Raw genomic sequence first — 22,856 nt, 5'->3', positions numbered from 1 at the left:
AAACAGACCCTGTTGCACACAGGCCTCGGCTATGTAAATGCGGTGGCGCACGCATGGCGCACAATGCCAAAGATAGAGTAACAAATCAGGAATTTGCCTCCTGCCACTCCTGAGTGCGCAGGAGACGACAAAAGTTAGGGATTACGCGCTTCTCCTCAGAGGGGAACACACGAAAGGCAGCTAATTCCGTCGCAATCTCTTTGTCAAGATTATTACCAGTCTCCACGTTTCCAGACGCGTTGGGGAACTTAAGAAGAACAAAAAGAAGGTTTTTTTTAAAAAAAAAAAATATTTTTCATGATGAGTGTGGACCCGTCATCTTTGCACGATGGCATCTTTCAGAGTCTCTGATGGAATAAACTTCGCACCGCGGGAGAGCGACTTTTACCAAGAATACTGTGACTTGCAAGTTTTGTTTGTATGACTTTTATGCCTCAGCTGTTCGTTCGGGATTGCTGTCGCTGGTCACCTTTTTTTCGCTCGATGGCGTAGGTGGTGGCAAGAGTTGTTGTTTTTTGTTTTTTTCTTTTTAAATTACCTTTTGGATTTGATGTTTATAATGCCGATACATCTGGATTACGTGCGTAAAACCAGTCGGAGGGTTTAAAATCCAAAAGCCATCGTCGCCACTCACTTTCGGAGAAAAGGGGGAAATGCGGAGAGAGGACGGCGTCTAGAAGGATGCTGCTGCTTGTACAATGGAAGTGAAGAACTTTTTTGCAGCTGTTGCGCTGGTTTGTGTCTTCTTTTGCGCCACTTTCAGCCAAGAACTCAACCCCAAAGGCAAGAATGTATGCAAAGCGCCTGGGTAAGCATGAGCGCAGAGGAGCAAACAAGTAGGAGTTAGTGGTCGGTTTTGTCAGTTTTGTTTGAGAAGATTTATTCTCTTGACTTATTTTCTTATTTGCCTCATTTCCCATTCTCACTCCTTAAGTGGTGTTACGTCCTTGAAGGGTAATTGGGTGTTGGGAGAACAAGACGTTAAATCGTTGATAAGAAATGACTTTTTTTTTTTTTTTTTTTTTTTTTTGGCAGTGTGTTGGCCTCAGGCACGAATAGCGGTATTAGACAAAGTGGGGGAAAAAAGTCGTTGTTTACTATGAGATTACTCCCTGACCTCATTTTTTTCTAAACTCCTCTTTATTATTATTGCAGCATTTATTTTCGATCGTATTTCGCTTTGGCCACTTTGTTTTCTGGACATATAACGTGTTCCCAGTCCGCTCTACAGCGGGAGGCGGAGCCCATTGAAGAAAGCAGCTATACAGATGTGTGCATCTGGAGCGGGATTGTTTGTCACCGCTCTGCAGGGGGCGCTCTCATCTGACCTGTACAGCATTCGTGGCACCGTTTGATAACACACTGCGGTCTATAATGCACTCTTTGAAAGGGTTTCTGGGGAGGTTTTTAAATCAAAGGGTTTAATCTGCCATTGTGTTAACAGTTCGGGGAGGTGTTTCAAAATAGTGATGATTGGGTTATTAGAATAATCAATATATCATAAAAGACCTGTGAAAGGTCAAAGTACCATAAAAGCATTTGTTCATGACCTCGAGGATTATAGCTTAGCCTGTGGATGTCTAGTAAGTAGTGTAGCAGAGAAATAAAAAAAAAAACAAAAAAAAAAACACGCAAGCCCACAATTGCTGACTGCGGCATCCAAACTTGTTGGACTAAAAATTGCGGTATGTAAAAACAGTGAATGTGAGCGAGTCCAGGGCTCACACTCTAACACGCTATTCTGTGAAAGCTTAATACTTTCAACAGCAGCAGCAACAACAACAACAAAATGTATGTCATATGCATGTTTAAGTGTCTCTTTTTTTGCTGCAATTTCATTGCCAGCATGAAGACTAAGTAAGTGAAAATAAAAGTATTGGAGCAAAACAGAATAGATTTTCTGATAAGAATACACGCTGCATTTCAATATAATGAAATGTGGAGTAATCCAAGCGAAAATGTTGTAGTCATGCTGTCGCCTCTTAGTTTTTTCTTTTCTTATTTATCTATTTTTTTGCCAGCCTCATCCAGCAAATGGTTTATTTTAGCACTTTGTCGGGTTTTCACTGTGATATATATAGTGCTGGACATCACTGCTCCACACGTTTGACATTTTGCCCTCTTTGCAGCATTCAACATTCATTGCAGTGAACTCACCGCTCACTTGTTTTTTTTTTGTTTGTTTTTTTTCATCATGTCCATTATGTTTTTATTTCCTCTGACCTGAATGCAGTGCTTTCAGCGCTGATGCAGAAAAATGGGTTTTTGAATTGGCGAAAGAGCAGCTATTGAAATTACTTAGTAATCAAAGGTAAACAGCCGCGCAAGTACGCTTCGAAAACACCAATTTAAATGGACACAAACAGTGAGCGCAATCTCTCATCTCGAGTGCTGATACGGATTGGCTGCATGTCAAAGTTCGACGGGGGGGGATCAACTGTGCGCATGTCGACTGGAATTCATCCAAATATGGAGCAGCGGTGTCACAGAGAAGTTGAGCCCATCTTCCGTGTCGTGTTCATGAAAAGATAAAAAGCTTATTTAGATCTAAAGACTGAAATCTTGAAATGCGTACGGAGGTTAAACATGTGATCTCTACCACGCGCCTGTTTTGGCAGGATAAAGAATGGCGGCGCTCCCTGCTCATTGACTGAAAGCAAATGGCCATCTTCAAACACTTCAGGGGAAGCTGACGTGTTGCAGGGGGGCCCCGCGGAGGCCACAGGCGTGGGAGGAAGAGGAGACACATCCGTTCCTTCCTGACAGGGGCCGAAAAACTTGGCCGCATGAATATTGTTCTCTGAATATTCATGCCCCCCCCCCCACAGACAAACTACACACATTCAGGGGTTAAGGGCTTTTTGAGTGTACAACCATGTGCGAGGCATGTGTGTCATGTACAACTGCCCCGCATACATTCGCAGCATTTGGCACAGGCCACATCAATAAGCAGTGTGAGATCAAAGAGGCCTAAGTTGGGCGTGGATGCTGCCTCGCTGATATGTGTTTGTTTGGCTGTATTTTAGCCAGATTCCTCTTCACCCCCCCCGCCCCATTTTCTCATCCCCACACTCTTATCTTTTCCAGATCAACAGGATTTGTGTGCTGCACTGGATGGGGGCAGCTAGGGGATGAATGCCTGACACGTATGTACTGTACCCGAGTGCCAACATTTATCAGTATGTGTCACGCAGCTCGGTGTGCGAGCCAGTTGAATAATGTGGCCTGTTCTTGTTCACCCAAGCTCTCTGCGAAGGCAACTTCACCTGCAAGGAGAATGAGGTGTGTGTCAGGCCCAATGAATGTCGCTGTCGTCATGGATACTTTGGAGCTAGCTGTGACACCAGTAAGGGATTTTCTTTTTCTCTACATGTACTATCAGCATTTTCAACCCCACTGCCTCCCGACATTGTCGTTTAAAGGTCAAATGAATAGAAATTGTTTCACTTGTGAATACAAGTAGGTCTCGTTTGAACTTTTAAAACTATAATACAAGCAGAATTCTCTTCATTCTACGTATGTTTGTTCGTCTGCCACTGTATCTCAGTGACTAGCGATAGATTGCAATTAAAGTTTTGTACTGATGCTGATGGAGCCCAGAGGATCAACCCTCATGACACTTGTGATCCTGTGACCTCTTTTCCTCTTGTGTGACTGGGGTTGAACTGGGATGAAATTTACACACACACACACACACACACAACATTCCCCTTGGGATAAATTGTCGGGGCCTGGGTAATATGTTTATATTATATGCTTGTCATTGTACAAGACTACATATTGTGTTGGATTTTGAATGGTTTTGAAGAAGACTGTTCTACTTTTTTCCACTTTCCACTTCACCCACTCAGTCATTATATCCACATGAACGATGGTTATTTATCAAGAAGCTCAAGTAAATATATTGTTATATGTGATTCTGTCACCCAGTCCTCATTAAAAATGAGGAGATTTCAAAATATCAAGATGTACAGTATACTGTGTGATATAGCCTAAAATTATTGTGATATTATTTTGAGACCATATTGCCCAGTCCTAGCACCACTAGCAATCGCTTTCTTTGGGGACTATTCCCAAAGGCCTGGGCTGTATGTTGTGTTTAGTGTTAATTAGCAGTGTGAGCATGCTAAACGAAGATGGTGACCACAGTGAACACTACACCAGCAAAACATCATCGCGGTTGCGGGTATGTCATCATGCTGGCGTTTAGCTCAAAGCACTGCTGCGCCACTAACACCGCTGTAGACATTTCAAGTCCAAGAATATTTGCCAAATCATACAGAATGTTTCCCATCTCGTGATTACTGCACTGTCTTTCCACAGAGTGCCCTACCCAGTTCTGGGGCCCTGACTGCAAAGGGAAGTGTAATTGTTACCCCAATGGCCAGTGCGACGACTTGACCGGCGAGTGTACCTGCAACCACAATCGATGGGGACCGAACTGCGAGAATGCTTGCTTATGCCAAAAGGGCAAGTGTGACCAAGAGACGGGCAAATGCACGTGTCACCCTGGCGTCTGGGGTCCCCAGTGCAACAACAACTGCTACTGCAGCATCAACTCTGTCTGCGATGCAATGACAGGGCGGTGCCTCTGCAACCCTGGTTGGACCGGGAGGAACTGTGCAATCCAGTGTAACTGCAACAATTCACCCTGTGACCAGTTCACAGGACGCTGCCAGTGCAGGGAGCGGCTGTGGGGCCCGCGGTGCGAGCGATACTGCCAATGCGTCCACGGCAAGTGCAACCAGGCGGACGGCTCGTGTACCTGCACACCAGGGTACCGCGGGAAGTTCTGCAGGGAGCCATGTCCCGCCGGCTTCTACGGCCAGAACTGCAGGAACAGGTGAGGGAAATGACATTGCAGGGCGCAAATGCAGCATTTCAAAAACACAGCAAGCATGCAGCCTTGCATATATCTAATGTTCAGTTCCCTTGTCTGATACATATCATGGTGCGGTTGTTGTGGTTTTGATAGGAAATAAGATCTGATATACGCTGCAGCTGTAAATGTTACTTAATGGAGCAATAATAAAGTGAGATCTGGGAACATGTAAAAGCAATTCAGGTTAGGTAATTTACCGTCTGTGGACTGTGCCTTTCTCACATGAGACAAACCAGAGAGATCACAGTCAGCATTTAGTGTTGTTGCCCTCTTTAAAAGATCATAACAGCAGCGTTCAATTATGGGTTCATTTCATCATGTTTACTGAACAGTTTTGCTGCATTCAGATGAAATGGAGGAAGTTTGTGTAAATAAGATAAACAGATTTGTTTTCTTCTGTCTTTCTCGGCTGACCACAGGTGTGGGCACTGCAAGGGCCAGCAGCCCTGTAAGGTGACCGAGGGACGCTGCATCACCTGTGACAGAGGCTGGAACGGGACCCGCTGTGACCAGCTCTGCTCCAAAGGCTTCTTTGGCGAAAACTGCCAAGAAGTGTGTCCCACCTGCAAAGACGGTCACCACTGCGATCCCATCCATGGCAAGTGCTCTCACTGTAACCCTGGCTGGATTGGGGACAGGTAAGGAAACACACACGCAATCCAACTTTAGACATTGTGTAAAAGCAGCGTGCCATATCTATATTTTGCTGTTCAGCCAGACCTTTTGATCTCGTAGAGCTTTGTCATTTTCAGGGGTAAAAACCTAAAAGCAGTATCTTTAACTAGTAGCTGCTTTAATACGTGTTTCCTTGCGGCAATAACGGCGATGACTCACACGGCTCAGCATGAAAATGACTGTAATCATGGCATTCCTTTTGTGTGTGATAGGTGCGAGGTGCGCTGCCCCAACGGCACGTACGGCGAGAACTGTGAGAACAACTGCAGTCACTGTTTTAACGGCATCTGTCACATTGTCACCGGAGAGTGCCTGTGTGACCCGGGGTTTTATGGCACCTAGTAAGTCACGTCCTCATACCCGAGACGAAAACTCATGTTTACGCCCTCGGCAGCTTTACAGCACACATGCTTTTATATTATTTATGTCGCACACTTGTATTTCTTGGGAATTGAATGAGTGAGCTTGTGTTCTGAAGAACAATCTTAACAGATACTGAGAAAGGACACTCTTGGAATAGTAAAGTGAAATACCTACAAACCTCCATCACAGGAAGAAAAGAGCCCCGATCCCATTAGTCATTTTCTTCCTTTTTGTGTCCTATTTTTGCATCTGTCACTTGGAGGGAACATTAAACAGATGTTGTTTTTGTCTCCTCTCTGTACTCAAGCTGCAATATGACCTGTCAGCCTGGCCAGTATGGAGTGAACTGCAACCAAACCTGCTCTTGCCATGTCAAGAACTGCGATCCTGTGTCTGGTGCTTGCCATCTACGTAAGGAAATCTCCCCTGTTTCTTCCGGAGCATGCTTTGATGTTGACGCAAAACTGGTGTTTTTCTCAATAATGCACCCTCTCAGAGACGGGAAAAAAAACACAGTTGTTTCTTACTTGTGCTGCACAAACAGAAAGAATTATAACCCTCCAAACTGTTTGTCCAATGAGCCAGATGCCACCAGTTTGCTGCCTGCATATTAAATGTCTTAATAGCCGGCTGTACACACCGAGCACCAACAAACACGTCTATTCAGGTCAGTGTGTGTAGTGGGAGAGTTAACGTAGCGAGGCCTTGATAGTGTTTCCAGACCCAGACCGGTGTCCTTTTTATGGCTGTGTTTGTTGGCTCCGTTCCTGTCCAGCCAGAGAGAGAGAGGGAGAGAGAGAGAGAGAGAGAGAGAGAGCAGGAGAGAGAGGAAGGAAGACATAAAGAGAGTGGGATGGAGAAAATATGAGAGGAAAAGAGAAGTTGGACGGGAGACTGAGGGAGAGGCAAATGTGGACTGTTTGGAAAGGGGAGATGGTCGGAGGCAGGCGGGGAGAATATTGTTGCATAGGACACAAAGACAGCCGGTAACAGGGCCTGTGGGTATGATGGGCAGCGGCAAGTCGTCCCGTGGTATGACAAGACCTTGCCACTTTTACTTTAACCCTATCCCCAAACTGCTGTCCGCTCTTTATCCACCTTCGAAACGTGACGCAATGACAACATGTCACGCCCACCCTGCCCAACAATCCATCTCGGCCTTTTGTGACAGTGTGAAGACCAGAGGGCCACTTCTACTTACCCCCTTAACTGATGGCTTGCTCCCCTCTTGGTGTCATCTGTCACCAAAATGCCGTCCACACTTATGCAATGCTACACTTATTATCTTTGGGGTGTGCGCTCCGCTCGAGGAGGGAGGGGTGCTAATAAATCATCGATGACTTATGGTGAGGGGGTAAAGGGGAGGAAGTCGCTCGCAGGAAATCAGCAATGAAAGGGTAAGTGGTCCCACGTCTTGAGGGAGATAAGATTAATAGTGAATAATTTGGAGGGAACTACCGCCTGTTGCAATCTCATTTCCTCGGAGAGACGCCTCACGTCAAGTGGCGATTGAAAATCAATTGTTTATGCAACCCCTCGCTTCATCTCTGTTATCAAAGCTAACCATCACATCAATAAAGATTATGCACAGTTAGCTCGAGCCTCTCCTCAAGTCATTAGAATGTACTTGTTCAGTAAATCACAGTAATATGCTCCACGCCGAGGTGTCTAGGGTCTAGTGATGACAGAGAGAGAGATTTGTTGAAATTGGCACAGGGAGGTTTGCTCTGAATGTGGCACACCCAGAATTCCCTGTGTCTCGTTTTTCAGAGCCCAACCAGCGGATGGGTGTGATTGCGGCTGGAACCCTGGTCTCCTTCTTACTGATCGTCCTGCTCTCGCTGCTCTGCTGCTGCTGCCTCTGTCGACACAAAGACGACCACAAGTGAGTGACAGACGAGTGTCTTTACCTTTTACCGTCCACAATGGGAGCTAGAGTTCCCAGTAGGACGCTCACCTCCGGTTATGAAAACAGGGGGAAATATTTTCTTTTTACTTACTCTCACAGGTACCAGATTGTTAAATGAATAATTGCATATGAATTGTATTTTGAGTGAATTTAATGTATTGACATTACGGCGTGAGTAGCAACGTGAGCGGCCCCCGAGCCCTCGAAAGAGGCACGGGGCCAGGTTTAATATGCCTCCTTTTGAATGATTCATTTGGATTTCCATGGCGTCATCCCTTTTTCAATCCTAACCGAGACAACTCTACCAACAGCAAAAAAGCCAAGCGGATCCTGTGTGGACGATTCAGCCGAATCAGCACTAAACTTCCCCGTATTCCACTGAGGCGACAGAAACTGCCCAAAGTAGTCGGTAAGCCCTAAAACTCTTTCTCATATCCCGCCGCACTGCTGCCAGAGGCTGCTGTATTTTATGTAATCGACCTCTCTGGTGCTTGTACAACACAGTCTGCTGGAGTCACATCACTCTCCGCTTCACTGATAGCTATAGTATAAGAAGCTCAGGTTGCGCATGCAATGATTTTGATGGAGGTGGACAATCAAAAAAACTGTGGTTTCGCGGGTTATCAGCGCTTTTCATACGGGTTTCAGCTTAAAACATCAGAGACAGTGACAGCAGTGAATGTCGGTCGGCGAGCATTTTCCTTCAGTGCTACCTTAGTCCGCCTCTTAGATGATGAATAGGGTTGAAAAGTGTATGGTGGCTGCCAGGCGAGTATGGGGTTTCATTTGAAAGGAATGCACTGGTTTTAGAGCCCCTTATTATTCTTGGCACCCTCAAATGCCATGTGTTCATATTATTACAACCCTAAACTGGGGCTTTTTTCGCCCCATTTTCTTTTACTCCTTTCCATCGTCTTCTTCCCCGAGAAAACTTTTCTTGGGCCGAGGAGGAGGCTGTGTTATTAAAAGAAGGCCAGTGGTCGTTGGGGGGACGGGTGGTGCTGAGTGACACACTATCAAAGGCCGCACTGTTTGGGTGGACGCTGCCGCTCTGCTGCTCCATGTGGAGGTCTCGTGGTCTGTGACAGATCTGTCCGTGACCCAGGGCTTTTTTTCTTCGTCACAGACAGAGGAGATGTGCTGATCTTTAGTACCCCACCACACACAGTTTAACATGAATGTTTTTGTTCTGAGCTCATGAATAGTTTTATTGGTTTAAAAAACACCCAATTATCCTAAAATATATATCATTATACAACACAACACACATGCAGGTCGCAGGGTACATTTATGTACTGCATAATAGAACAGCAGTATCTGTCTGTACTTTTCAATCGTCAAATTTTCAGTATTTTCAAGACATGGAAATATTCTTCTCAGGAGACCATTTGTATTGATTATTCCATTTTTTTAATTGATAGTTTGAAGAGGAAGATGAATAATGTTTAGCTATGGACAATGACAGATTATCGGATGAAATTTGCAACAGTGCAAAAGCAATTAGGTGATTAATTAATAAGTCCACTGACAGGAAGTTATTTTTTATCATGAAAAACCATTCTGTTGCTGCAGCTTGTCAAATTTGCTGCTTTTGTCCGATTTATGTCACTCCAAAGACTGTTAGTCTGACAAAACAATGGTTTCGATTTTAGGCTCTGAGAAGTGGAAACTATGGGAATCTTTCTTTATTTACTGATTTATCGATTAGGTTGGCTGAAAAATAGTTTGACAGTCTCAAACTTTGCCATAGTTTAAGCGTCATTGTAATTTGATTCATTAATTGGGCTCCGCTGCAGTCAGTGTGCTGTGGAAGGAGTTAAAACATGATGACCTGGTTTCTTCTCCACGTCTTAGCAGCATGTGCCTCCTCAGTTATCCAGCTGATTATTTAGGCTAGATTCTGTCTCCAATATGCCTCACAGCACTGGGACAGAGTTGCCTTTGTTATCGTTTTGTGGGACATTAATGTGCTTCTTCCTGAAGAGTTTGACCATGTGAAGCATTTTAATGCCAGAGGCATTAAAAGCACCATCAAATAAAGAATAATCACTTTTTTATTTGTGTTTAGAATCGAAGCAAAGAAACTTAACTAGGTTCTTAGCTTTTTTGCAGTCAAGATTTCTGCATTTTGAGACAATCAACAAATAAGACGGACATGTAATGAAGTTGAAGACCAGTCCTCGATACCCAGTCAAACAGATCACGGCTGTGTGTCTCTCCGCTGCTTTCTGTTGGGTTACCCACAGAAGCTCGGACTGCCAACACTTAGAAACTCAAACTCTGACTGGGGCTTCACAGTCCTGCACACACACACACACACACACATACACACACACACACACATTCCAGAGGGGGCCCGATGGGGCTGGAAACAGGAAGTGGTCAAATTTACCCCAGCCCGTGTCAGAACTGTGATTTATCCACACCAGGGTCAGTTGCAACAGATGTGGCAAGACAAAATGAAAAAGGAAAGGAGGGAAGTAGAGGAGGAAGACAACATTCATTCGTCCGTTACTAGCATAGTTAGCCCGAGAGAAATGGCGTCATTAACACACTGTCACTTATTTGCCTCTTGGCGCAACTAGAGCTGTTTGCTTGTAGTTTGGCCATTCCATTCTAAGCATATTTGCTCCACGCCCTGCAGATACACGTCTGTCGGCATTTTCTGCATCCTCTGTGTCCAAATGCTTCCCCATCAGTGACAGCTGAGAGCAGCACTGCCTGCTTTTTTTCATCCTCAGATATCGTGGGAAAGTTGTCTGGAACTGCAAGTGTTAAAGTCACTCTTAAAGGTCCAGTGTGAAGGACTAAGGAGGATCTATTGTTAGATTCTGAAATGGTTTGATTAGTGTAAAATCCTGTGAAAGTAACAATCATTGTTTTTGCCTTAGAATAAGCTCTTTATATTTACATGAAAAGCGGGTTCTCTTCCACAGAGTCAGCCATGTTGCATGTTGCATGTGCCTGCCTTTGCCAAGAACCAAACCAAATGCTGGCTACAGAGAGCGCCTTTTGCTTTTATTGCATTTTTAGCAGCCAGTGTAGGTTCTCCACACAGCTGTAGGGGGATGGTGAGGGGGAGGGTATTCGGTTCTCTACAGTGTGTGCAGCCTGCCAACTAGACGCCACTGAATCCCACACACCGGCCCTTTAAGTGCTTCAGAACATGGGAAACATGCTTCTGTTACTGTTGTCCTCATCAGATCATTTCACAAATACTTGTCATGGTTGATTAGTTAACAGGCTCTGGGTTGGCCGCGTCAGACGTCACTCACTGTTCTCTAACCCTGACTCAGGCTGTTTCAGGCTGAAACGTATTGTTTCTTCTTATCATCGGCACCTAACATCCAGCTGGCATTAGAACAAGCCACCTTCATGTCCCAGGCCCGGCTCCCGAGCCTTTAGACTACATCTGCCCCAGGTCTGTTAATGCATCCCCCCTCTGAGCAACTGTGGCGGTGGGGCTGTTCAGCTGGGACGTGTCAATAATGCCCTGTTGTGCGTTGGCCTCCATGCAGGGGAGGGATCACAGTGGCGTCCAGTCTGCGAGGCAGTCTGCCCCACCAGTCCTGCAAGTCTGGAGGGAACAGCCTTCAAGGGCAGCAGTTGTTCATCCCGGCATACAAGTGATGTCGCAAAATGCCCCATGTGCTAGCTTGTTGACTAACTCATCTGAAGTCTTTGCATAGGTTGGCTGCGTTGCATTCCTCAGTCACTCAAATAGTCTCTGCTTCTCTGCCTGCTGCTGCACAGCCAGAACTCTTCACAAGGGCAGGAATATTGTTTTTCATCCACACCTCCTGATAAATATTTTCTGGGTTTTGTATACAGTTGTATACAGTTGTTGCTAATCTACCACATCCACACCAAGTTGATTGTTTTTTTGTTTTTTTTCACAGACAATCCACTCAAAATAGTAATACCATGGTAGAGTCGTTTCTGTAGACACAACAGTCCATCACTGAGTACGCATGTAGAGAGAGCAGTGTGGCATTATTCTGCCAAACAGGATATCCTTAAATAATCACATAAATGGGTGCCCTTGGGTGGAAGTCCCCCTCTACATACATATTAGCTTGTTATTCTTTGTCTTTGTTTTCCCCTTCGAACACACACATCTGTAGTTTCTTATTGTGGATAAGTTGCACCTGTGTTGACATTATCCATCCTACGATTCACCAGAGGCCACTCTAGGATCAGACATTAGGGATGCTCGGCTCCCACACATTTCAAATTCTGTTAATGAAATGTAAAAAAAAAAAAAAATGAAATTCACTGTGGAGTCCACTGCAATGAATGTGGGCACTGCTGTCAGGAAACAGCAAAGCCTTACTCTCGCCTGAACCTGGCTGTTTTTTCAGAGAAATACATTGCCTATGTCATAGCTGACTGTGGGCTCTTCTAGGGCTGCTCAAGCAGAACTACTGTCTATTTCACCCCGGTACCTCTAAAACATAATAATTGTAGAGAACATCCCATGGCCTATATCCATCTATTAAACCATCTATCTTCGTCTTTTCTGCCTTTGAAATTCATGTGATATCATACAGAAGATAAACACACATAACAAGATGCATCATAGCAAGATTCCATCAACAGATGTTATCTTCTGGTCCCTGTGCGTGTATGTGAGGCCCCACCCCCAGTGATCTCACAGTGTCAGCTGCTGCGCCCGTGATTAACAAATCAGAGGAGAGAAACAAGCACAACAGTAAATGACAGCAAAACTCATTCAAGGCCCGCAACGAGCTGAAATTAGTGCACACTAGTGAGGTAAATATATATTTTACATAAGATGAGAGCAATGGTTTTAGATCAGTGTATCAAATAAGACTGACCCAAAGGTCAATCTTATTTCTTAGAAACAGATCTCCGCTCTGAGGTATTACAATTAAATCCCAAGATTTGGCGAACTAGATGAATCTCAGCAGCCTGTCCGTGAAAAAACTGCTGTGTTCAAACATGTCAGTATACAAAACGGTTCTGTGGCACAAACACACGCATGCATCCTCTGTGATTCTGAAGTGACCATGACTAAACCTGGTTGTTGTTTGAGAAAATGTTGAAGCAAGAAAAGCAGATGAGACAGAGAGTCACATGGTGAGAGGCGGACAGATTGACATGGGAAGCAAGAGAATAAACATCAGGCTGGTTTATGAAGAAAAATAAACCAGACATGTTTCGTTTACTCTTTCTGGTGAGATGAACATCTAAACAGGTCCTCAGAGTTATATCTCTTTGGATGTTATTTAGATCAATATTTTCTTCTTTTGTAGTATTTTATCATGTGCATGCCTTTCAAGCACTTGGGAGAGATGCGGTGAGAATTTAAGCAAAGCTGTGTGAAATCTGACTGACGGAGCTGCTTTCACACCCCGACATTACAGATGAAAGACAAAGTAAATGCAAAGTAAAGTGTTTCATCTGACAGTGCTTCTACAAGTCATCATGTCGGCAAAAATCCAGCTGTCAATCTCTTAAAGTAGTTCATCTTTTTAGTTACAGTCAAACAACAACAGCTAAGGAGCTGGGATTTGTTCCTGGCCAGGGTCCTGGTACAGTTAGGGGATTTTCTTCTGCGCAGGGTTTATCTGAGGTCTAAACAAACGGATGGACCCATGTGTCTCTGGGCATGTAAACAGGAGCATCTGATGTGGTCGGTCATGTCGAGTTAACGCCCAGCACAGTTCAGGCCCAAACTGCGCTCTTCACGCCAGATGGGATGATCAACCGCAAGTATCCCTCAGCAACCGCAGCTGTCCTGAGACTGTAGGGTCAGCAGAATGCTGCAGCGTCTGAAGGGGAGGAAGGAAGAGGACGATTGAGAAAGCGAGGGAGGCAGACAGGGAGCGAGAAACATGGCTTGACCTACATACAGTATGGTTGAGGGAGAGGGTTTTAGCGGAAAATGACCAACAAACCGATTTTCTGACTCAGTTTGCTCATTACCAAAAAAACAAAATGACCAGAGCACGAGATGCCACGATGCTAAAAGTGAAAAGTTAAACTTAGGTTTAATAATTGATTACCTTACTGATTCTGTATCAAAAATTGCTGATGTTAACGCAGATTCACAATTAATACAGCTAAAAGGTTATAGACTCGCTGTCTTTATGCTAAGCTAGGATAAGAGTGTCCTTAGAAGAGACTGCTATCAGTCCTCTGCCACCCTTTGAAAGCATTAATATGTAACATTTCCACAATGAAATGTCCCGAAAAAAACTAGACCTTTATTAAATATTTTGTCAAGCTGTCCACTTATATTATCCCAGATGTTCACACCCAGAGAAATCTGTCATTTTATTCCCTATTCATCCCTGCATACCGCTCACCCACCAAATGTCAAAATCAACCAAAGCTGATTTAAAGTCTGTGTCCCTTATGAAGGTCGTATCGCTGTCTCTTGTCTGTCTTTTAACCTGCTTGGGAGAACACTCTGGGGAAAACCTGAATCACTTCAGCTTTTTGGCATCAGCATATAACAAATACTTGACAGCTCATTCGCTTTTCATAATGTTGGAGCCTTTGTTAGCTCACATGCAGAGCCAGTAAAACCCAGTTTTTCCGCAGACTCACCTAAACCAACACTTTCTGCGACGCCGCAGCAGTTGTGAGAGTGAGTGAGAACAGACTGTTGTTCTTGTAACACGGTACAATACCCTCTCACTGACCTTTTGGCTTCTGCATTTGTTTTCTGTTCTCAGTAGCCCACCACGACCCAGAGAACACCTTCAACTGCAGCTTCATCGAGCCCCCCTCAGTGGCTGAGCAGCCCTCCCCCTCCTCATGGTCGTCCCAGGAGTCCTTCTCTTCCTTTGAGAGCGGAGACGAGGGGCCAGTTTACTGCGTGCCCCATGAAGGTGAGTCATCGTAAGAGTAAATAAACAGTTTAGTTATCTGGAATGACGCACATAAATCCGTAATTTGTCTTTGGCATGAAGCAGCCTTTTCACACACGCACACACACATATGCTGATAGACACCCGGAGAAAAGTGTGACCGTTCAGTGACTCACCAGCTTCTGTAAATCTCATTATGGAGATAGTTCCTTTATCATATGCCATCTAGGCCCAGGTTCTGCTTCGAGAACAAGGAGTGTATAAACAGGAAATGGAACGCTCCAGTCAGCATATGGCACAAATCCAAACAATGACTAACTCCTTGAAGTTTGGTGGAAAACACCCATTCCATCAGTTTCTATTTTTCAAAGTGTGACAGTGCAAATCGCTGGATTTTTAGTGCTCATTTGGTTTAGTTCTCATTCTGGGCATGAGTGATTCAAGGGCTTGAAAACAATTGTTTTGACTAAAACGCCTTGAGCACAAAAGAATTACTGCAAACATCAGGAAAGGGTTTTGAATTGGAGTCGCACCAAGCTGCTCCAGTCTTGTGTATACAAATTAGCCAATGAATGCTACAGATATCAGTCTTTAAATAACATGTGTTGTTGCTTTTCTAATGGGGAAGAGATATTTTTTACAGTCTTCTTAACTGATTGTCTTGATTGTATTGCTCAGTTTTAATCATGTAGCTCATTATGTAGCTTGGCTTTTACAATCTGTATACCAACAGCATGCTCTAACCTCAGCCCCTTGATTTGAATGAAAATAGACACCACAAAACGTGAAACAATGACACAACTTGTTTTTTGAACATTGTGGCCACATGTGGTAATTACAGCATGACGGTAAATGCTCAAACACAGACAAGTAGTATCAAAAATAGAGAATCTTACTGAAATTAGGACAAATTAGCAAACATTAGCCACCATAAGGAAGTAGTCATACTTGACCAGTGAAGCCATAGTTTGTCATTGTTGTATAGTTAATCTTTGACTAATACCACCCTCCATTGATCCACAGAATCTGTAAACGAATGCAAAGAGAAGCGCAGCCCCTCCCCGACAACAGAGAAGCCAGAGGCTGTCCTTGACGAAGACGATGCTGGGGAGTACACCTCCTTGAAAGACACCAGTGTCACAAAACCAGAAGGCAGTGAGCAGCCCCTGCTCAAATCCTCTGACAGCGAGGGTTCCACCAGTGGCTCCGAGTCCACTACTGCAGCCCTCTACGCCCGAATCGCCCGCCTCTCCAAGCAGTCCAAGGAGGACGATGGCAGCGGCAGGGATGGAGATGGTACTCCCACACCAGAGGCAAAGCGCAATGGAAGGCCACCACCTTCTCCTGGCAAGCCCAAACCACGCCCACCGGACCCATCCACCAAGCCCAAGGTCTCATGGATACATGGAAATACTACAGGCTCTCCCCAGGTAGAGCAGCAGGGGCAGGGTGGAATGAAGTCACTTGCAGTGCCAAAGGAGAAAAAGAGAAGCTCCAGCGATGGCTCAGCCAAGAGCGAGGAGCGGCAGAAAACGAAGGAGAAGGCCCGGGAACAACAGAAGAAACAGGAGGGGAAGGAGGCAGAAGTCAATGGCTCCCCCAGCAAACACAAACCTCTGCGAGGTAAGAAGTCTGGGGACGAGCACAGCAGTCCCAGTCACATGGAGCACATAAACGGTGTGGTTCAAAATGCCCTCAAGAAGATAAGTAACTTCCATAGCTCTTCATCTGAGAAGAAAAGTGCTGCTGACAGTCCAAAGGAGACCGCCAAGGAGCCACCCAAGAGCCCCAAAGTCATCCACCCTCATATGAACTCTGAGGCGGCAACACTCCTCGCTGCACAGCTCAAGGAGAAAACCCAAAGCATCAACAGGAACGAGGGGACAGGTCTGACAAAAACCAATGGTCTCTCCACACCCAAGGGAAACAGGGAGAAGCCAACACCGCCACAGAAAGCCAAGAGGACCCCCTCAGGTGGATTGAGCCAGCAGGGCTCCACCAAGCCCCTGCTGCCTACCTCGAGCAGCCTCCAGAAGATGTTGGCGCCCGTCACCACCGACCTCGGGACCCCTGATGCCAAGAGCCCGGAGAAGCAGGACTTGAACGACTCAAGGGCAGCGGACCCAAAGTTGGATCCTACACCAAAGAAGACTCCCATAAAAAAGCCACCCAGGAAGAAAGGCAAGGAGGGTACTTTGGATATGTCGGAGGGTAAAACACCCCAGCAAAAGACAGCTATTATGCCACCACAGGTGGTGAAATAAGTGGGTTTTTTAAAGATGACCAAAGATGGATTCCAAAGAGGCATAAATGGATTTGGTGGACAGTGAACCACATAGATTTTTTAATCAAGGAATTTGAACATTTTTTTGAGTGTGCTGTGACTCCAGGACCATTCAAGAGTGAGAAATGCTTTAAAATCAAGGGCGCAGGCGAGTCAGATTGGTGAGTTGTATTATAATGACCTCTATACACCATTGTATTTCATTTCAAGCATTTCATTTTTTTGTATAACAACTATGTATCAATCTCACACCACAACCTGTGGCTAAGTTGGACACAACTGTGAGGACAGTGGTGCACAGACATAATCCAAAGTTCATTCATCTCTATTCCTCCACAGTATGTCCACCACTATATTTATGTATGGATTGCTTTTGAGTTTTCATATGCAGGTGTCACAAAAGTAGCTTTTTTTATGTACACTCTCCAAAGGTACAAAAGGTACTAAGAATAACAAGAACATTAGATCCTCTGAGGATTGCAAGCTATTTCTTTTGGGGTTTTTTTTCCATTTCCAAGGACCAACTTGCACAAATTCTATATCTAAAGCAACCCTGAAATAGAGTCAAGGCTTGACTCTTTACAGATAATGGTCAAATAAGGTGTTTATTAAAAGCAACACGTTTACAGTTTCAGCGTGATTTGCTGGAGAACTTTCTTTTTTTTTTTTAATTTTCCTCTATTTTGCTACGAGAGCAACTTTCAGGTTGATAAACCATGTTATTAGCAAGCTCCCCTTTAATCATCTCAATCTGACACCCCGCAGTACACAAGTTATGCTACATTTAGGACTTAATTGTCTTCTTTGCTTGTGTGAGTCACCTTTAATTCTACACTGAGCTTAAGAGTTGGTTTTGAGGCTTTTTTCCTCTACAGAAATGTTACATTTTGGGATTTAAAGTCTTAGCTCTCTTTTGTCCAACTCTGTCAGACATGGTTTGCTGGAACCCAAACACGCTCTTTGATCCCTCTGCAAAAAGGGCTGTTTAAAAACCTCTTTCATACTTGTGCTAACACCAAATCACCAGAATGTGCTCTTACTGTAAGTTTTATTCAGTCAGCGAAACCACTAAACCAAAAATGAAATCCCAGACTATCCTGTGTCCTCACTTTATGTCATGCTTATAAATCACTTTAAACACACTTACTTTCTTCTGTAATACAACATCTGTAGTTTCCCTATGCTGTACTTAAGAAAACATACTTCAGGACATATTCCCCTCTGTAAAGCAGATTTTGTTAAAGCAACGGCTGTTAGTTGCCTTCTCTTCCGAGCAGGAGGAGACTGCCATGTGTCTGTATTGGCTCTTTCAGTTGAGTCAAGAAACTAGGTCAATAACACCACCCGAGCTATTCTCATTTTACATTAGGTTGTTTACGCCATCGGGTTATTTGTGTGAGAAGACAATCTTTTCATAGATGTTTTGTCCCTCAAGGATCATTTTATCTTAAGCTAGTAGATAAATGCTGAAGTAACGGGGGTTCTTTCATGTCATTGTTTTTAGGGTAAGACTATAAGGCCAAATGGTACCATGCCTGAAGTGTTCAAATGTGCCTCAACTGTGGATCAGTTTAAGCCAGGCTAACTATGTTTGCCTAAATGTTGTTGCCAGGTTTTTTTGTTTTTTTTTATTATTATTTTTGTTTTTTTTTATTTCAGCTAGGCCAAAAAAAGAAAGCAGTAGGGTGGAATACTTAAACTTGACTCATTCAGTATGTCAAGAGAAAAAGCTTTTATTTCTGGTAATGGTGGACAGCTATTTTGAAAATAGCGCTCCAAACATGAGCTACGACCAGTGGACGATAGGTATGTATGCAACACGTTAAGTGCTCTTGGTTATTTTACATGTACACGTAATTGGAAAAATCGTCCTGGTTTTATGTGTTTGTTTGTTTTTATCAAGGTACAACGCATTTCTTTGGTTATTTTTTTCAACAATTTCTACTTGTATACATTGTGTACTTTTTATTATCTTTGTAAGCTGTGCTTATATGACCTTTTTAGTTCTTCTGTTTTCTTTGGTGTCAATGAACTGGCTTTCATGTTGTATTTGCTTTTTGTTTTTTTTTCTTTTGCTATGTTGCTTATTTTTGGCTCTGAACCAAACCTACAGTATGAGTACTCTCCTCCTGTAAAGTTTACATTGGCTTTGTAATTGTTCTCTGTTGATGTTATTGTTTGTGTAACACTTAACTGCATGACGCAGAGTGTAATTATATGGCATTAATAGCTGCACAGGATTTCTGTAACCTTCTCATCCCATCCGGTTGTTATTATTGCCTCCCATAAAAAATAACTCATGCAGAAAGGATTGTACAGTACTATGATACCACTGTTGAAACTTATACTTAAAACAATAACATTGTGTAATTATGAAGTGGCAATTTTCTTATCTGACTGGCCCGTGCCTGTTTTTATAGGCTTACAGTGCATTTTTTGTAAAGAAGGGCCTGAAAAGCTGCAAAATCATTACCAACTGTAAGGTATATTTTGTCTTTTGTGGTTTGTTTTTAGCATCTTTGATTTCCATTTGTGTACGTTCATTAAATTGGTGTTTCCTCATTTACTTCTTTGGAATAAAAAAAAAGCAATACATGTAGCTCTAGTCAAACCGGAACCTAAAAATCAATCCTCATTTAATCGATTCACAATGGTGGTCATCTTAATTGATCACTCCCACACTTTCTCATGGGGGCATCGTGGCATCTTCTCTCAGTGCACAATCAACTAGAACAACAAAAAGGTAAAAAGGGATGTATTGGGTAATATGCCACATAAATCTCTCTTTGTATGCTTCAAACAGATTCCTTCAAATGCTTATTGATATTTGACCCTTTCCTGTGACTCTGGGTTAAAGGAGTCCTCCGGAGTCATTCGGTCACGGTGGCTCTTCAAAGCGCTGGAGGGAACCAGGGACCTGTTCATTTGGCTCCTTCAGGACTGGGGGACAAGAGTTCCTTTCATGAGGGAAAAACAGTGGAAAGTCTGTGCTAAGGAGTTAATCACGCGCTGCATATGTGTCCTCTTTTGGCGGGGGGAGAGGGATATGGCAGGACTGGGGCACAAGGCAATGAAGGAGGAAGAATGGATGGATATGAGGATGGATGGATGGGTCATATGATGGGTAACTGGAACCAGAAGGCAAGGTTGTTGTGTTTGGATTCCACTCTTTTGGTGTCGACTTACTTACTATGTACATGTGTGTTATTCATACACAGTATGAGTATGAAGTGTTAAGTTCTGCAGTCCTGAAAAATCTTATTATACTTTGAGTCTGATTCATATTTCACATTTGGACTTGCTTATTTTGAATATACCTTAAAATGACCTTGACAGCAAAAGGATGTGCATCTGATGATAAAGATTATCGAAAGGTTTGCTCAACATGAAATGCCTTACCTTTTTTCTTGAGAGTAGATCAAACAATTTATTGAACAATATTTTAGAAACTACTGGATGGATTGCTATGTATTGTTGCATAGAGATTCCCGTTCCCCAGAGGATGAACCATGGTCACTTTTGGAAAGCCCCTTTTCTGTAGCTCCACACTGAGCTTGACCTTTATTTTCATGAAATGTCCAAACAGATATTGGATAGATTGGCACAATATACTGTCCAGCCATTCATTGTTCTTTACTTGTTTGTTTACTTTTCCTCTTGGGCCACCTTGAAGTTGATGTGAATGGATTAACATGAAATTTGGTTCAGACATTCACGGTCCCCCCCAGGCAAAACTATAATTTTATTTCTCTTTTTTTCCCCTTGGTTTATGATCAATACCTACAAAACTAATGACATCAGCTTTAGGATAATTATCAAATGCTTACACAGTTCCTTGTCCCAAGACGAAGAACCATGATAACTCTGGGAATGCCTTTTTCCCAGCGTTTCACCATAAGCATGACCATTTTAACTGAAATTGAAAATTGATTTAGACATCCATGTCCCCACAGTCTAAACTGTAATAACTTTGTTGATATCTCAGAGGTCCAGTATTGGCCACCTGTTGACCCCAGAGTAGAAAGACTGGCTGTAGACTTAGTTTAGTCTTTAATAGGTCACAGCTTGATCTGGTTTAGGTCTTTCTTTTTTTTGGCCCGGCTTTGGGCCTGGTCTTAAGCCTGTTTCAACTATCACAACCTCGATGTCTCCGAATCAATCTTCCTTATAACTTGATTTACAGTCTATAAGCCAAACCCCTTACTGGAATCTAAAATCGCCCCATTTTTCATGTGACAATGGCTCAAAGTCTGATTCATCGCCAGGATGGAGAGGAATGTTGATACAACTGTCTCCATCTGCCCATCCTCAGCCTGCAGATGGAGAAGACGCTCAGCTGAGCATACCAACACATGTTCTCTGACTTCTCATCCATGACATGTTGTGGTGAAGTCACAGCCTGGAAATGTGCGCTGCGTGTCACCGCTGTGCAGCATTTGTGGATAAACTGTGTTGATTGACCATATGTGTGACTCGTGATGGATTTCTGTGCCTGTTGCTTTTTAATGAATTTAAGTGGGAGAGGCCTGTGTACGACTATGGAACCTGGCCTTTTTTCATATTCCCTCTGCAGTTAGCTAAAAGTAATATTTTGCTTGTTTTATTGACTTGGTATTGAAGGTTGACGCGTGAAACATAAATTCGCTTTGGCGCTGCAACACAAGCGAATACAAAGGAGCGACTATGCAGGATAACGCAACGCTTGGTCAAAAAGTCAGGGTTAGGAGTGTGGGAAGGGGGTTCAGTGACATGTCGACTGCCAGTCTAAACATGACTTGGAGCTTGGGCGTCCACAGTGTGCCAAGTCTATAGAAAACGGCGAGGCTTTAAGACTCAGGCACTATGAGTCAGCCAAAAGCCCTGGACTCAGAAAACCTATTCCAGTCTCTGTGTTTCCACGGCAACGGGAACAGATTGGAACCACATCTGGTAGCCATTTCAGTCCCTGCAAGGAGAGGAAGAAAGAAATTTATGAGTGAGGGGGAAAAAGACAAATATTTTCTGCAATGCAAAGCAGAAAGAAAGTGGAGTCGAGTTACACTTAAAAGGGGCTGAAAATATTAATTCGACCGTGGACTCTGTCGAGAGCGGTTCTTTCGGTGCCCATGGAAGTCCAGGATAACGGATTAAGCTTTATTCAAGCTGAAATTGTGTAAGAGGCCTACAGTGGAAAGCAACTTGTATTAGCATGCGTGTGCTCAAGAAACAAAGGCAAGATTGCGAGTGGCCACACAAAGATATTTTCTGTGCAAATCCCCTTATTTGTTTTGAAAATCCTATTGTTGAAGTATTTGCAGTGTTCATTATGTCTTGAAAAAACCTCACTGTAGCAGAGAGTCCGAGCTTTTTTGACGTCGACAATGGAAAAAGTCGCTTTTATTCCCGCGTTCAGGCTGCAGTAAATGTGTCTGTTGCGGCGAGATTTCCCTAAAAAATGCACTCACATCCCCGGTGGATTTGTTGCATCAGACGTGGCCAGAGGAGATTTGAGAATGCTGTTTCGTCTCTTATCCCTGTCGACGCGCTGTCTGCGAGAAACTCTGTCTAATTGCAGTCCTTCTTACACGTTAAATGTTGTTTCTCAGCCCCGTGGAAATGCAGTAACTATGAAATGACATTTACTGGAAACGGAGCTGGTTGCTTTTCTCGAGCCAAAACCGCTGAGAACTGAGGTCAGCTCGCAACCGGGATGGGGAGGGAGAAACAGGGCCAGCGCCGGGATGTGTGTTTATAGATTTCCAATGACATCTACTCACTCTGCGATTTAAGACTGTCATTATAATAGGCCCTGAAACTCCCTTTCTGCAGTGGCACCGAGCGAGGAAAGGGTCCGCTCTTGATGCAGAAATTAAGAGCAACTGCACAGCGCGCCGACCTCCCAATTAGACACTCAGACAAGCTGTT

At 43.9% G+C, this 22,856-nt stretch overlaps 1 protein-coding gene across 1 annotated transcript; it reads left to right on the top strand.

Moving 5' to 3' along the window:
* Nucleotides 1-558: 558 nt before the first annotated feature.
* On the top strand, nt 559-20,224 carry scarf2 (scavenger receptor class F, member 2). The gene is made up of 11 exons (XM_037098795.1): nt 559-808; nt 3,088-3,146; nt 3,245-3,346; nt 4,324-4,843; nt 5,302-5,520; nt 5,770-5,898; nt 6,228-6,331; nt 7,691-7,805; nt 8,141-8,238; nt 14,534-14,689; nt 15,692-20,224. Exons 1-11 carry the CDS (start codon nt 699-701, stop codon nt 16,930-16,932), a joined length of 2,853 nt encoding a protein of 950 aa, XP_036954690.1. The 5' UTR covers nt 559-698; the 3' UTR covers nt 16,933-20,224.
* Nucleotides 20,225-22,856: the final 2,632 nt, after the last annotated feature.

This window comes from Acanthopagrus latus, chromosome 5 (genome assembly GCF_904848185.1).
Source record: "Acanthopagrus latus isolate v.2019 chromosome 5, fAcaLat1.1, whole genome shotgun sequence".
In the NCBI taxonomy this organism is placed as follows: domain Eukaryota; kingdom Metazoa; phylum Chordata; class Actinopteri; order Spariformes; family Sparidae; genus Acanthopagrus; species Acanthopagrus latus.
This window is presented reverse-complemented; position numbering and strand designations above follow the sequence as displayed.